This window comes from Sander lucioperca, chromosome 6 (genome assembly GCF_008315115.2).
Source record: "Sander lucioperca isolate FBNREF2018 chromosome 6, SLUC_FBN_1.2, whole genome shotgun sequence".
Lineage (NCBI taxonomy): Eukaryota > Metazoa > Chordata > Actinopteri > Perciformes > Percidae > Sander > Sander lucioperca.
In genome coordinates, this window is record NC_050178.1 from 26,861,656 (window position 1) to 26,877,305 (window position 15,650).

A 15,650-nucleotide genomic window follows, 5' to 3' on the forward strand; every position below is an offset into this window, starting at 1 on the left:
GCCGCTACGGAAAAGAACTAGCTGTTAAATTTGGATCCGATGAGCAGATTCAAAACCAAATTTTCCAAACGATTCCAATAAAAAAACGATTCTCGATGCCCAATCCTAGTCTCGATACACTCTGGTCTTGGTGATTGTTAAGGAAAAACTCAGGAGCAGCACAACTCATTTGTGAAAAAGGTTCGGGAGACCATAATGACTTACACAGAAGCATTTAATGAACACTCAACTGAGGAGACAATTAAACAGGCAGTACAGTTTAAAAACGATGTGTTATTGTGCAGTGCCGTCCCAACTCTCTAGGTTCCTGTTGTCCTGAAGGAGTATCTGAACTCATGCTGGAGGCGTTACGTTATGCTGAACCTTTAAGGTAAACAAAGATATTGCGGGTGCCGTTAACACAGATGCTAAAGCCTTGTTCAGCCTCTCTCTCTCTGGGAAGTATGCCACAGTGTGGCAGGCCCAGCGCCCTGCAAAAGGGAACAAAACATTCCTTTATCATGCAGCTGTCTACGTAGACTCTTTGAATCTGTAGAGAGACAAACATAATTTTACATGAACAGGTTTGGTTATTAGAGACAGGCCGAATATTCTCGTCCCCTGACCTATGACCTATGAATGACCTGATGTTGTCCAAGCTTTCCCTTAGTCTCATCATACCACAACATGCTGTTTCCGGAAATTCCACCACAGTGATGACTTGGTCTCGGTTTATGTGGTCTTGACTACAACACAGCCTGCTAACCCCCACGGGGCTCCCCACACACACACAGACGTGCACGAGCACGAGCACAGCTGCGTCACTGCTTCAGAGCAGAGCGGAGAAAGGACCACAATTTCACTCATCATCACCATGCACTTTGACCAGACTACCTTCCATTGCCCTTACGGCCACCACCATGCACCCATCCTCTGATACTCCCACGCATACGCACTGTGGACTCCACAAGTGTATTTGCACATGCATTCCCGCAAATTATGTAACCGGTTTGGAAACCTTGTGTTCAGATCAAACAGGACTCGTCAGTAAACCACCAGATAGGATCACCTGTGTGCTCTGTCAAACTCACCGTAATGCATACAGGTAAAAGATACTCAGAGCTGGTGTAGGAGATATTGCAGTATGTGGAGGCTGACGTGTCCAAGAAAACACAAAAGCAAAAGCAAAAAGAAAATTAACATAAAAGCATTCTGCCAATAAGCCAATAACAATATTGACTGGTTGGTATTGGCCAGACTGGTAGCCTTTAATGTAACACCTTTTGAGTCTTTTCGACTTCAACGGATAGGACTTATTTGAAAATGAACAGTGTGAGTCAACTTCATTATTGATATTTTGAGTATAGGTAACCTGATAACCTCAATTTTCTAGATGTCCTTTACTATGTATCAGGTGCAATAAAGACAGCAGTGTGACTCCAGGGATAAAAATATGATTATTGGCCTCATTATTGAAATATCTCTTTTCAGATTCCCTGATTTTTCCTTTGGTGACCGACACATAAATGATTTTAGAATTTATTTTCTTTGCGTAGTAAAAGTCATGTACTATACCGTGTATTTTCCTTTTATTTGAATGGTTAAGTGAGAGTTTTTAATTCAGGCTAATAACTTCCCCCTTCTGTGTCTCTGTGCTGTTTGCCAGGGAAATTAGTTTGACCGCTTTAAAGTGGAAGAAACACAGACGGGAATAGAGAGTGGTCACAAACACAGAGCCAGCCTCACTTGCATGCAATCAACCCATTTTAAAAATAGATATGGCAAAGCACATTTCAAAATAAAGTCCCTGTCCAAATTTCCAATTCACAACAATTAACGTTGCGTGCCCAGCAGGCAGGTAGAAAACACAATGCTACAATGTCATGATAGCTTATATACTGTATGAACATTTTCAGTAGATGGTAGAGGTGGAAATTACAAATCACTTTGCTGATTTGAATCGTTTCGATCAGTTCAAGTTTTCCTTTTCATGTAAGAGATCACATCACCATACAAACCGCCGTTCAAACCGACGTGGTGTCTGACGATTTCTGACTTGTGAAAGAGAAGTGTGCATCAAGATTGCTAGAACATCGGAGAGATTCAGCCATAATAAAAAAGAAAATAATGAAATGATCTCTGCACATGTAATATTATACTCTCAGATTATACCACTTTAGTCTGGAGAACTTATAATGAGTAAGTGAACGCATCACAAACTTGTGTGGATTCATGTGTACAATTACTGCCATCTAGTGGAAAACAAGTGGAATACATACTACAGATCCCACTTATTCCACTGAATATGACTTCTTATATCCTTAATTTTACGTGACATGATTGGGTGTGGGGCAGATCAGAGATGGAGCATGTTGTAGGATGAAATAAAAATCTTCAGAAGAGGTATTTTCAACACAATGGGATATTTCACAGCTTAGTCAACTGTTACACAACAGCCTGAGCCAAAGAGACAAGAGTTTGGCTTTGACTATAAAGACAGCAAAGATAATAGCAGTCAGTAGATAATCTCTGAAGTCACAAAAACAAGTCTGTAACATCACAACCTGAGTGAGGTGATAACTGATGATCATTACAGCACATGTTGCACAAATGGAAATAAAGACAACTTGTATTGCTGCAGTAATAACATGTGTACAAATCTGTCAGTTTCTTTGCCTACAACAGCAGTCAGAAATTACCTAAAGAAACAACACATTGTCATTTAATATATATGCAATGCATTAAATCATATTAAATCATGATCATGCCCACTAATGTGCACGGTTACAGCATAGAAGAGTGATAGTATACCATTCTCAGTGTAATTACTACAATACGTTACACTAGAAATTATTGACGGTAAAATTAACTACCACTCAGTGTTAATTGTTTTAGTGCAAATTTTGTTACAGTACAGTTTAAACAAACATCACTTCCTGGTGCGTTATTTGCTATATGATATTAAATAATAAACAAATATTGCAGTCCTGTTATCTTATGTGGAAATTACACTATATTATACTTATTAGTAAGCTGCACACAAATAAACACATAAACAAAGACAAAACCAAACATAAAATGCATATTTGCCATAAAAAAGGTCTTTCATGTATTTTCCGTCTATATTACTAGACATAAAAGCTACAAAATAGTTTCTGTATGCACTGTAACATACGCAGAAGTGTCACCTACTAAAAGTAAGAAACATAACTCGTTATAAAGAAAGAGCCAGCTCCTCCATTGTGCATGTGTGTGCTTATATGTGGGGCTCAGTGTCAGGACAGTCCAGCAGGGGGCAGTGTCGTCTGTCACATCACATCACCAAGTCAGGGACTTTCACTCCGACTCTCGTCTGTCGTAGTTTTTTCAATGCGTCCTATATATTGCACTACAGTCAGATTGAGGAGGGTTGAACAGAGAAGAGGAAGTGGAATAGCTGATCTGCTGCATTCATCTGATGTCAATTACTGCAGGCTACAGATACTCTTCTTCTTTTACATACAGGATCTCATGGGCAGAGCTGGGAACCTAAGAGAGAGAGGGGGAGAGAGGGGGGGGAGAGGCAGAGAGAGTGAGAGAGACAGAGAGAGAGAGACAGAGAGAGAGAGGGAGGGAGGGAGGGAGAGAGAGAGAGAGAGAGGGAGGGAGAAATAAAGAAAAGATTGGTGGTCAAAGATTGGAAGCATTTGCATACTGATATTTCATTCAATCTGCTACCTTTCATTTAAAGAATTGTCTGTTAAGTCCCTTTCTATCACCGAATGTTGAAACACAGTGGTGAGTAAGCCTAGTTGGTACCGCTTCACCGCCCACACTAGCTCGGCTTCCTTCCCCGCGACATTTCCACACCCATAGAACCATTCTACGGTCCCTGCCTTTGCTTATACTGCCCGGCTGAAAATTAGGATTGGGCATCGAGAACTGGCTCCAACTTGGAATCGTTTCTAAAATTACGATTCCAATGGAATCTTTTTTTTTTTTTATTGGAATCGTTTGGAAAATTTGGTTTCAAATCCGATCATTGGTTCCATATTTAACAGGTGCAAGTTTTTTTTCTGTAGCGGCCACGGGCCTTTCAGGAGCTCGTTGTGTTGCAGCCACGCAGCACAGTAAGCAGCGCTCTAAAGAGTGGCTTTATTTTTACCTTGAAAAAGCCCGGTAACACTGTCAATCACCATTGAATCAAAATAAAACAAAATTATCTGTGAAATAAGCATGTGACACGTTTCAACTCCACCCCTCAAAGAATCAAATTCGAGAATCAATAAGAACCGGAATCAAAAGCAAAAATCGGAAATGGAATCAGAATTGTTCAAATCCAAACAATGCCCAACCCTACTGCCAATGCACCCCAGCCCAAAGTCTATCCCTGAAACAGATTAGGGCCTTTTCCAATCACAATCCTACTTACTAGCTCCTCACTTCTATGGATGGGACATGTCACCTCTCTGGCTCCACCCCTACCAAAATCCAATTACCTGAAAGAAAACTGTCATATACAGAGCTATTTTTTAATTGGAATAATCTCCCAAAGTAACATATGTTTTATCAAAAGGAAAGGCAAGTTTTAAAAAGAAACTTAAATCTTACCTTTACTAAAACAAATATCTTTTTCTTTTGTTGTAATAAATAATTGTTCTCCTTCTTTGTCTATGTGAGCTAGCTAGATGTTAACTCTAAACCCATGTGTCAGAATCGTCATGGGCGGCGCTAAGCTCCTCACAGAGCCGCTGCAAAATAGTCGTGCAACAGAAACCTCAGATTGGACAGATAGTCTAGCTAGCTGTCTGGATTTACCCTGCAGAGATCTGAGGAGCAGTTAACCATAGTCCTCACAAATCCACCAGACGTTAGAACGCCAACACAAAGGAAGAGGAAGATCACGGAAAATACATGCATCCGGTGGAATTTCCTGCAGCATGGGAGCAATCCCGGTAGTGGAACGCAAAGGATATAGACTAGGTATTAATGGACGACGGCCTGAACCGTCCGACGCACACCTGACAACGGACACCTCGAAGGGCATTAACCCGCTTATACCATGGTCACTTGCCAAATATGTTTTTAAAACATTTGTTTATATTTTAATTTGTTTTATAATCAAAATCTAAAGTTTATCCAAACAATAACTCAGTTTCCCTGGTTACACCTGAGGGTTTGACTAATACCTGGAACAATCATCCCCATCCTATAAGGTTCTTATGCAATGCAAACGTTGTTCACTCCTCCAGGAAATAGGAAGGACCTTAGATACGACTTGCCTCCCTTAGCAACGGGAGATATTTATAGTCCGCTCAGCTCGTAGAAACCTTCAGCTCAGCTACGAGCCAGAAAGCCAAAGTCAATAACGTTGTGTACAGTTGGAAATCAGTAACAATAACCTGACAATATGTTGAACAAGACAAGCTAGCTATCAGCCATGCTAGTGTCCCCAAAACAATATAACGACTTTTACAAACAGTTTTATCCGATGTGTAACGTTACTGACGGCCGCAGCCTGAAGTAGCGCCCTGAACAGTGAATGGGATGTGAGCTAACGTTATTCACTGTGAAACAAAGTCAGTTTATAGGAGCAGTATAACTTACTTCTTACAGTGTGTGTGTTAGCTCCATCCTGTGGTGTTCAGAGTGTAACTTCTTACAGTGTGTGTGTGTTAGCTCCATCCTGTGGTGTTCAGAGGACGATTTGGAAATAACAGATTCTCATTTCCTTTTTGAACAGTCAGTTTCACTGGAACTAGTAGGTGTCCTATAACATTTTTTATGGACACCCTGCAGCCAATCAGAATCGAGTATTCACCCAGACCATGGTATAATATAGTGTAATGTAATTTTGCTTTTTAGATCTGGTTGTTTCCTTGTTATTTTGTTTTATATTTTTGGAGTTTTCCTGTATGTGTCATGAAACATTTAATATTGTTCGTTTTAATATTGTCTGATTTAATGTTGTTTTGGACCCCAAGAAGACTAGCTGGCCGTCTAGGCGTCAGCTAATGGGGATCCTTATAATAAACTAAACTAAACTAAACATTAGAGAGTATTACTATTAGATAAATTACACTGGAGGGCACTCCGCATTAAGGCGAGGGTATAAATAAATAGGTAACTGTGGGACACACCTGTCACCATGGATAATAGCTGTCTTCATCGCTACTGTAATTATGTACTGTTTATGTACTGTAGGTGTCAATGTATAACATTTACAGTTAAATTTAGCACAAGTGCACCTGGTTGACTCCTCCCACCACTAGAAGGCGGTCTCTGATGACGATGGAGGAGGTGGAGCATCGGGGGAAGCTCATGGGAGCCAACCTCTCCCACTTCTTTCTCTGAGGATGAAAGGCCTCCACTGTGTCCAGCGCCGAGGGCTCGTGACCTGGAGAATGTACACACCATAGACTGTGAAAAAGAATGGACGTAGCAGCACTGACATCACCCATTGGCTTGTAGACTGCGGTTTTGAAGCCTTGAGTTTAGCAAGTTGGCCGTTGCCATCTTGGCTTTTTTTTTAACCGGAAGTGACGATTTTTGGACGAGAAGGTGGAGCTGGGGAGGATGATGTGCCTTAATCCGTGTCGTGAATGTTTAAAATGGCCATGTGCTAAACGCTGAAGAGGGAAAGTTGCAGATTCTTTTCAATCAGCTGACGCAAGACATCTGGCGGAGTTTTACCGGCAGGAATAACGCAGACCTCAAGGTACTGCCCTTAAATTACCAGCTAATGCTAGCACTAGCTATCTAGCTTTGGTTGACAAGGTGCTTCCGAACGGTGACCAAAATGTTCCAATCAACTTTGATGAAGTGAAAACACAGTGAGAAGGACAACGTTTAAGACGAAAACATGGACAACACTCAAAAATAAGTTCACTGCTATGTTAATGTTCACAGTGCTATGGTTAGCATAGAGAGCTGAAGTCACGCCTTTCTACTTCCGGTCCATGGGACCTATCTTTTGAAAAACTATGAACGGAAGTGAACGGGGAGAGGCAAATTATTTTTTTATCCTGTTTAAATTGAGCCATGGATTACAAATATGATGTTCGTCAATTTTTAACAGAGCTAAGCTAGCTAGCTAGCGAGCAAGTTGAGCATCAAGCTAGGTGACGTAAATTGTGTGAGACGAGAGATGTAGTTCACTGAGAGATGTAGTTCACTGAGAGATGTAGTTCACTGAGCGGTTTCACACCAAACTAAGTGGTCATATGACAAACCTACGGCTAACTGAGACTTTCTTCAGTTGAAAAATTATCTTTTAAATTGACGAACATCATATTTGTAATCCATGGCTCAATTCAAACAGGATCAAAAAATAATTTGCCTCTCCCCGTTCACATTTTTTCTGAATTAAGGTCCCATGAGGTCCACCAGGAGGGGCGGGACTTCCCTCTTTATTGCTAAGCCTCTGTCCTGATTGACAGGTTGTGTGTAGCCACGCCCCTAAAGCATGCCCTGTTTTATCGTCTATTTTAAAATGAATGGGACCATAATTTACTAAATAAACATCATGCTGTATTGAAGAAGACTTAAAAGTAGGGATTGAGGCCATAAACTCATTATGAAAATGTTTACTGAGGTAATAAATCAAGTGAGAAGTAGGGTCATTTTCTCATAGACTTCTATACAAGTCAACTTCTTTTTGCAACCAGTGGAGTCGTCAGTGGAGTAGAGTCCTGGCTGCAGCTTAGATAGAATGCAGGTTTAAGGCACTTCCGCACTGCCTTCACTTTTTAGACCCGGAAGCTCCGTCCATTCTTTTGTCTATGATACACACACCCAAATGTATCAGACATATCAAAGGCAGTGAATAATCCCCCATGTTTAACTTCTGTATACTGACTGACTGGCATACTGTATAGGGTATTTCTCAGGTGGACACTCATACTTTACAGGAAAATTTAACAACATAAATGCATCACGATTTCATTTATTTATGTCATCAGGATTTATTTTTAACACAATTTTTTTTTTTTTTATTTTATGATCAAATGCCATGATCTCATTGGATTTCTTCTGTCACAGATGTTTGAATTGATGTTGAATGTTCTGTCAAAAACATTCAGTCACGTGAAAACTTATATGGAGGGTGCGATTTGTGAAAAAAAACGATCATGCACAACAAAATAAAAAATGCAAGAATTAAATCCCCCTTTCAATACCATGGATATAGTGCCACTCGACCAACCATGCCTTGTTTATGAACTTTAATATCCAATGAAAAATAATCTCAAAATGAAATAGCACAACGTGGTGTCGGGAGTGTTTTAACCACAATCTTTTTCCTAAACTTAACCAGTCGTTTTGGTGCCTAAACTTAACTGTCATTGCCGCATGACGCTCACTTTTTCTGGCTCAACTCCACTACCACGGCCCCTGAAAGGACCGTCGTCTGGCGGTGCCTGTAGCCGGCTCACAGTCACCGATTGGCGGCTAAACAACTGCTGCTGGTAGCCGGCGTCCTGGAGCTCTGTAGAGGCTAAATACAACCAGCAACTGCTGCTCGGATTTTATCTTTCTATCACACTATAGACTGTTCACATTACAGTGCTTTACTGAATCAGTCCTAATGACCTCAGCATCACAAGTATCAGTCCTAATGACCTCAGCATCACAAGTATCAGTCCTAATGACCTCAGCATCACAGGAACTAGAGGAGAGTAACTAGGCAAGGTGGGATTTCTGATCGTGTTTTGTTTGTTTTTGCATTCCTCGAGACCGCAGAGGGTGGGGGTGGGTGGGAAAGTTGTTGTTCTTGTTCAATTGTGTTTGTCTGTTCTGTATGTTTAAAAATATAAAACCAATAAAAAAATGTATCTTAAAAAAAAGAAGTTACGCACTAAAGCTTTAAGGTTCAGTTTACAATGTATCCCTCTTACCAAGTCCTCCTGCTACTACCATCCGGCCACGCAGGAAAGCAGCAGCAAAGTCAGCTCTCTTTGTTTTCATCGCCACCGTCTCCTCCGACTTCAACCAGGCGCCTACAGAAGAAGACACGACAGCTAAAATGAGTAGATGTGTGTCAGCGTGTGTGTGTGTGTGTGTGTGTGTGTGTGTGTGTGTGTATGTGTGTGTGTGTGTGTGTGTGTGTGTGTGTGTGTGTGTGTGTGCACAAGCTTATGAAGTTAGCTGAGGGTGAGGTCAGCAGCACTGTAGTCCTCCTCTGGCTGGACAGGATGCTGCTGAGCTTGTTTTCAGAGTGTGACCTGCAGAAACAGGTCACCCACAAAGCCAGCTGCAGCCAGGACATGTACACTACATACACACACTTACACCTGGCAGGACAAGGATACACAGAGGTTACAACCAACACAGACTACAAACAGACAGACAGGGGACAGGAAGTTTGGAGCTAGGGTCAGACTATTACTAGGCTGAGAAAGTGGGGATACTGTTGGCACATCATTCTCATTACTGAACTTTAATGAAAACAATTTAATCTACTGCTTCCTGTGTAGTGTGAAAAGGAGTGGGTCGTAGGTCCAAGATGGCTGTTCAGACCTCTGAAGCCTGACGCATTTATTCTCTGGCTTTAAATTGTGTTTAACGATTAATTAATCTGAGAAAAAATAACGCGTTAAAAAAAATAACGCAGATTAATCCATTCCATATTGAGGTTTGAGCCGTTCTAGCCACCATTGGACTGTGAAATGAAGGAGGGAGACGAGAATGTGCTGCCTGGATCATTAACTGGAACATTTACTTATAAAAATCTTCTTCCTGCCAACCCTGGCTACCGAAATCTGGAGCCACTGATATGTCTGCTCTTCTCTCTGATGCTCTGAAGACGATACAGGAAACACAAACACCGCTGCACGGGACGCTAGTTAACACTATACTCAACAACAGCTAATGTTAGCCTACCGCTAGCTAGTTAACACTATACTCAACAGCAGCTAACGTTAGCCTACCGCTAGCTAGTTAACACTATACTCAACAGCAGCTAACGTTAGTCTACCACTTGCTAGTTAACACTATACTCAACAGCAGCTAACGTTAGCCTACCGCTAGCTAGTTAACACTATACTCAACAGCAGCTAACGTTAGCCTACCGCTAGCTAGTTAACACTATACTCAACAGCAGCTAACGTTAGCCTACTGCTAGCTAGTTAACACAATACTCGACAGCAGCTAACGTTAGCCTACCGCTAGCTAGTTAACACTATACTCAACAGCAGCTAACGTTAGCCTACCGCTAGCTAGTTAACACAATACTCGACAGCAGCTAACGTTAGCCTACCGCTAGCTAGTTAACACTATACTCGACAGCAGCTAACGTTAGCCTACCGCTAGCTAGTTAACACTATACTCGACAGCAGCTAACGTTAGCCTACCACTAGCTAGTTAACACTATACTCGACAGCAGCTAACGTTAGCCTACCGCTAGCTAGTTAACACTATACTCAACAGCAGCTAACGTTAGCCTACCGCTAGCTAGTTAACACTATACTCAACAGCAGCTAACGTTAGCCTACCGCTAGCTAGTAGCTGGATTAAACACGATTAAAATGCTGACAGCTAACTCTAAACGGTGTAAAGTTTGACTGTATTTTAGCCGTCGGAAAAACAACACGGACGGTGCGTTCAATGAAACTGGTAAACTACAGCCTTGTGGTGCATTTGAAGTGATTGTAAATGTCCTTTTCCCATCTGGTGGTTGTTTTTGTCGTTCAACAGCAGATTCGGTAATGTTCATTGTCAGTCTCAGATATGGAGACAGTGGCACAAATGCCTCTTTTTATGTATAGATGATGTATTTAAATATATTTTTATTGTATGAATTGTATTATGCCTCTGGGATTATTTATGTATTAAGTGTTGTGTGTATTGTGCTGTCATTTTATTGGACCATGAGTCTGGAATAAAGTGTCATTATTATTATTATTATATATATGTACTGTGTATTTGTGTTGTATGCTTGTTTACATGTTTGTCTTTGTGATGCTCTTTAGTGCGAAACGTGTTTGCTTTTTAAAGTGCTATATACGTGAAATAAACTTAAACTTAAACAGCTATTGGCACTTTTAATCCCAAAATATTGGAAATGAGGCCGCAGTTGTGGAAGACATTACCATTTTAATTGTATCTCCCTAATTACCTGACACTTAAGACTGTGAATGACAGTTCTCTAAAGATCTTATGCGGTCCGAGTAAAGGGGGCATTTCTGCTCCAGGTGATAAACAGTGTACTTGAGAGTGTTGGGAATGAAAACATAGCTGCTCTCTTTCTCCAGGGAAAGTTTTCTATTTTACTTTTAGGTTTTGTTGCTGCCAAGTATTGTTTATCTGAAGGAAACCCAGACTGGAGAGAATCATGACAGAGGAGGAAAGATTACGTCATTAGGGAGTGAGAGAGAATTAGAAGGAAAGATAGAGACAGAACAAGAGAGAAAAGTACAAAGAATGTCTTGCTCTTTATTGTTGTCTTATCTTCTGTTTCCTTGTCTGAATCTCTCTTTGTCTTATCTTTTCTCATGCTTATTTTCTTTCTTCTATCTGCCTACTCTTCATTCTGTCTTCATATTCTCTTTTCATTCCCTTACTCTCTTTCCTTTTGCCTTGTCCTTTCTCCCGCTCTTTCTCATTTATTCTTAATCTTTTTTTCTTAAACAAGAGGCAGAGACAACAAGGTGGAGACAAACAAATAGAGGTAGAGAGAATGAAAGAGATAAGTAGCCAGATGGCGAACCTTCCTGCATGGTGCAGCAGAGTGTAATGAAAAGCTGTGTTTTCCTTCCCAGCCTGGTTGAAGAGAACAGAATGGAGATCACAGCTGGCTGTTCACTCCGCTCCGTTCTCTCCCCAGAGGGAAATCTTCCTGGCACATATTTTACACTGGCATGTAACATAAATCTGAGATGTTCATTAAATTCCAGCAGTTATTTTGTAGCCAATAATAAGGCTGTACTGATCAAGCTGATCAAATTGTGAAAAACTGTGATGTACTGAAAGTTGACATTGAAGATCCCCTCCAATGACAATCAATTCATGGTGTCATATACTAGAACACAGATCTTAAACAGGGGGTCACCCTGCAGGAGGGCCACCAAATTATTATTCGATAATTTAAACAGAAAAAAAAAAATCTTTCTTAAAAAAAATACATTAACATGAATCCAACATATTTGTATTAAGCTTAAGATTCACTGTCCCACATTTTAACATTAAAACGTGATGTATAGATCAATAACTATGCCAACAACGACACATTGTGGCCCAGTTCATTATGCAAATCAATTTTATACAATATACATAGTAAGGGGCCCCTGCTCCATCTCTTTTTCAGCTGAGGGGTCCTTGGCCTGAAAAACGTTGAAGACCCCTGTGCTAGAAGGCATATCGTGGGCGAAATAAGCAGTCAACGCCATGGCTGCACATTTCTGCCTTGGAACTGCAGTGTACCAATGATTAGGGCTGGGTACCGAATTCAATACTTTTTAGGCACCGACCGAATCGCCTCTAAAGTATTGAGTGTTGAAAAATGCCTCAAGTCAAGTCAACTTTATTGCCAATTCTGTAATATGTGCCAGACATACAGAGCAATTGAAAATACGTTTCTCTCTGACCCACGGTGCAATAAGGACATGTACAACAAGTATAATATAAAGGATAAGAAATATATACAAATAAAGATAAAAAAGTAATATGTACAAATAAGATAAAGAAAGATAAGTAATATATCCAATACAGTAATGAATTCTAAATAGTGCAAATGTAAGGCAAAAATCAAACAGTACAGAAAACTAAAGATGAAGATATTTGAAACGTGCATTATAAAGGAAGAGTTCCTGAGTGTCTGGCCAGTGCAGATCCTGATATGGGGAGGGTGGGGGGGGGGTTTCAGAGTCCAGAGTTCTTGGGGGCAGAGGGGAGGAGAGGGAGAGTGTACTATTTGCCAGTCTGGTGGAACAGGCTCGGATGCTTCAGTACCGTCTCCCAGATGGCAGGAGGCTGAAGAGGCTGTGTGAGGGGGGGCTGAGGTCCCCCACAATGCTGGTTGGTTTGCGGGTGAGATGGATTTGGTAAATGTCCAGGAGTGAGGGGAGTGGGACACCAATGATCCGCCCAGCAGCCTTCACTACGCACTGCAGGGTCCTACGGTTGGAGGCAGTGCAGCTCCCGTACCACACAGTGATGCAGCAGGACAGGATGCTCTCAATGGTTCCCCTATAGAGATCACCCAATATCAATACCTAAGGAGTAAATCTCATCAGCCTCAGTGAGCCAATAAGCACGCAGCATGCTTCAAGATCTAATAATGTTTGTGATTGGCTGTCTAACGTTACATGTCGCAGAGGCAGGCAGGAAAAACTCTACGTTACACACAGAGACAGGGCTCATGTAGTAATGTGCCGTAATGTTGTAATTTCTTTTTGTTTTATGAAATTGGTATCGAAAAAAGTATCGTTTACGAACCGCTATCGAAGTCAGGGTATTGGTAGTCTATATCCTTGGCGGTGCTGCAGGAAATTCCACCGGATGCATGTAGTTTCCGTTTCCTTCCTCTGTCTTTGTGTTGGAATTTAACCTGGTGGATTTGTGAGGACTATGGTTAACTGCTCCTCAGATCTCTGCAGGGTAAATCCAGACAGCTAGCTAGACTATCTGTCCAATCTGAGGTTTCTCTCGCATTATTATTTTACAGCGGCTCTGTGCAGAGTTTATTGCTGCCCGTGACGATTGTGATTGGTTTAAAGAAATGTCAATAAACCAGAGCATTCTTTCCCCCCGTCCCAAATGCTATTTGGAGTAGCCAGACCCTCCTTCAGCACGCTAGCGAGACTAGGGTGTTGGTATCGGTACCAGTATAGAATATTTTTGAATGATACCCAGCGCAACCAATGACAAAACACCAGTTCAGACAGTAAGGTTTTCAGATGTCACATGCCTGAGGAACCAATCCCATCAACTTGCGGCGTGGGGCTTTCCATATCATTAGCATGACACTGCAGCGAAATGAGAGGAGAAGCCAGGTGTAGCTCCGTAGTGGTATTGTGCAAGCTAAGTTTCACTATTTTTCTAATCCATGGAAGAAACGTGTATAATAACAATGTGAACACACTGTAACATCGTAGCAGATATTGTATGTTTTCACAACCACTAATGCTGTGTCAGCCACTGCCAGTTACATGCTAACAAACAAGATCTACAAATAATTGAATGGATTTATCTGTTAATGATTTTTGGACCTACTAAGATGGAGAACTACAAAAAATCCTGCACTTTGATTCTGAAAGCAATATTATATTCATTCTTAGATTTTACTTAATACTAGATCCTGTAAACATCTATTATTTTTCATTTATCAACCAAATGGAAAATAAAATACAACATGAATCTAAAAAGTGGATGCAGTATGCAACCGAGAACACAAGTAATTCTTTTTTTTTAAACAGTGCTTATAGTGTCACTGGCTGGAAATTACAGTTGTGTCAACACATCACACAACAGACTTATGATTCAATCCTCTGAGATGGAGTTGCGACTGAAAGCTTTATTCCTTTTTGCTTTGGAAGGATTACATGAGTCTTTGCGCCAAGATCTTCTCTGTAGGATGCAGGGAAAACACCAGCATGCATTATTCTACTCTGGAGGGAGAACGGCAGAGGAGAATAAAGAGCTGAGAACAGAGAAAATGAATAGAGACAGATTGAGGGAGATGAGGAGATTCTCTGAAGACTGGGCTTTATAGTCTGTGTGGTAGTAACTTTGTCCACAGCTCTCCTCAGTAATTATCCATCGTGATTAAAACTAGTAAAGGATTGTGATTGCTTCTCTGTCTTGTGTGAAATTTCAGACCACTGCCACACAGACGACCATTTTGGACAGAATCTCACCATTATGTTGTGTCATTTTCAATAATTACATATTGGCCCAGTCATGGCCAAAACAAGAGCACATTTGCTCTATTCCCATTTCTGCTAGATCCCATCTGCTTTGAAGTCTTTTGGGTAGTTTTGACCATCTCAAGCAGAACAAAGATCAAATATAGACAATGTGGGAGAACATGTGTTACTAGTTGGCCCCAGGGGGACGGCATCATTTGTGGTTTTTGTCACTGCTGAGTTCTACATGCCTCAGAGAAGCTTCTGCTGAAAGTGTGTCTTTGTTGAATGCAGTAGAATTCGTTAATCCAGTTATCGGTAACAGAAAAGCATCTTTTAAGGGTTGAGTCACCCAAATTGCCATTAAACTGTATTCCCCTTATCAACTAAAACATCCAGGTACAAAGGAGCCACAGGAGATTAAGTCAGGAAGTAAATCAGGAACTAAGAGTGCCCTTGTGTATTCCTGTTGTAGTTTTCACGGCATCTGACAAACCATTAAGATGAGCTTGAGATGCAATTTTCACACACAGATCATACTATGACTATAACTGGCATGGTATCCTATAACTGAATCAAATACAGGGCTGCACAATAAATCATTTTATATCATGATCGTGATATCAACTTGCGCAATAAACATTGCGAAAGACTTTGTGGAAGAAATTCAAGGATTTTTTGAGTTTGTTGAAAGAGAGCATCAGTGGAAAACTGTCCTTTCAAATGTAACTAGCGTGCCTTTTGTGTTCAATTTGTTTTATTTAACAGAATAAAATAATTTCCTTTCAGTTTTTTTTGTTCAACAAGCAATTTGTTGTTGTACTGAACGCAGCAGAAAGGCAGAACTGAGTA

At 40.9% G+C, this 15,650-nt stretch overlaps 1 protein-coding gene across 1 annotated transcript in view; it reads right to left on the bottom strand.

The window, feature by feature from the left end:
- Positions 1-2,385: 2,385 nt before the first annotated feature.
- The window catches only part of klhdc8a (kelch domain containing 8A), a 52,522-nt gene continuing 39,257 nt past the window's right edge, over positions 2,386-15,650 (bottom strand). The window contains exons 7-9 of the mRNA XM_036002363.1: positions 8,853-8,954; positions 6,207-6,355; positions 2,386-3,507 (exon numbers count right to left, since the gene is read on the bottom strand). Of these exons, the coding sequence (XP_035858256.1) occupies positions 3,454-3,507; positions 6,207-6,355; positions 8,853-8,954 (305 nt within the window). The 3' untranslated portion in view covers positions 2,386-3,453. The remainder of the gene's footprint in view (positions 3,508-6,206; positions 6,356-8,852; positions 8,955-15,650) is intronic.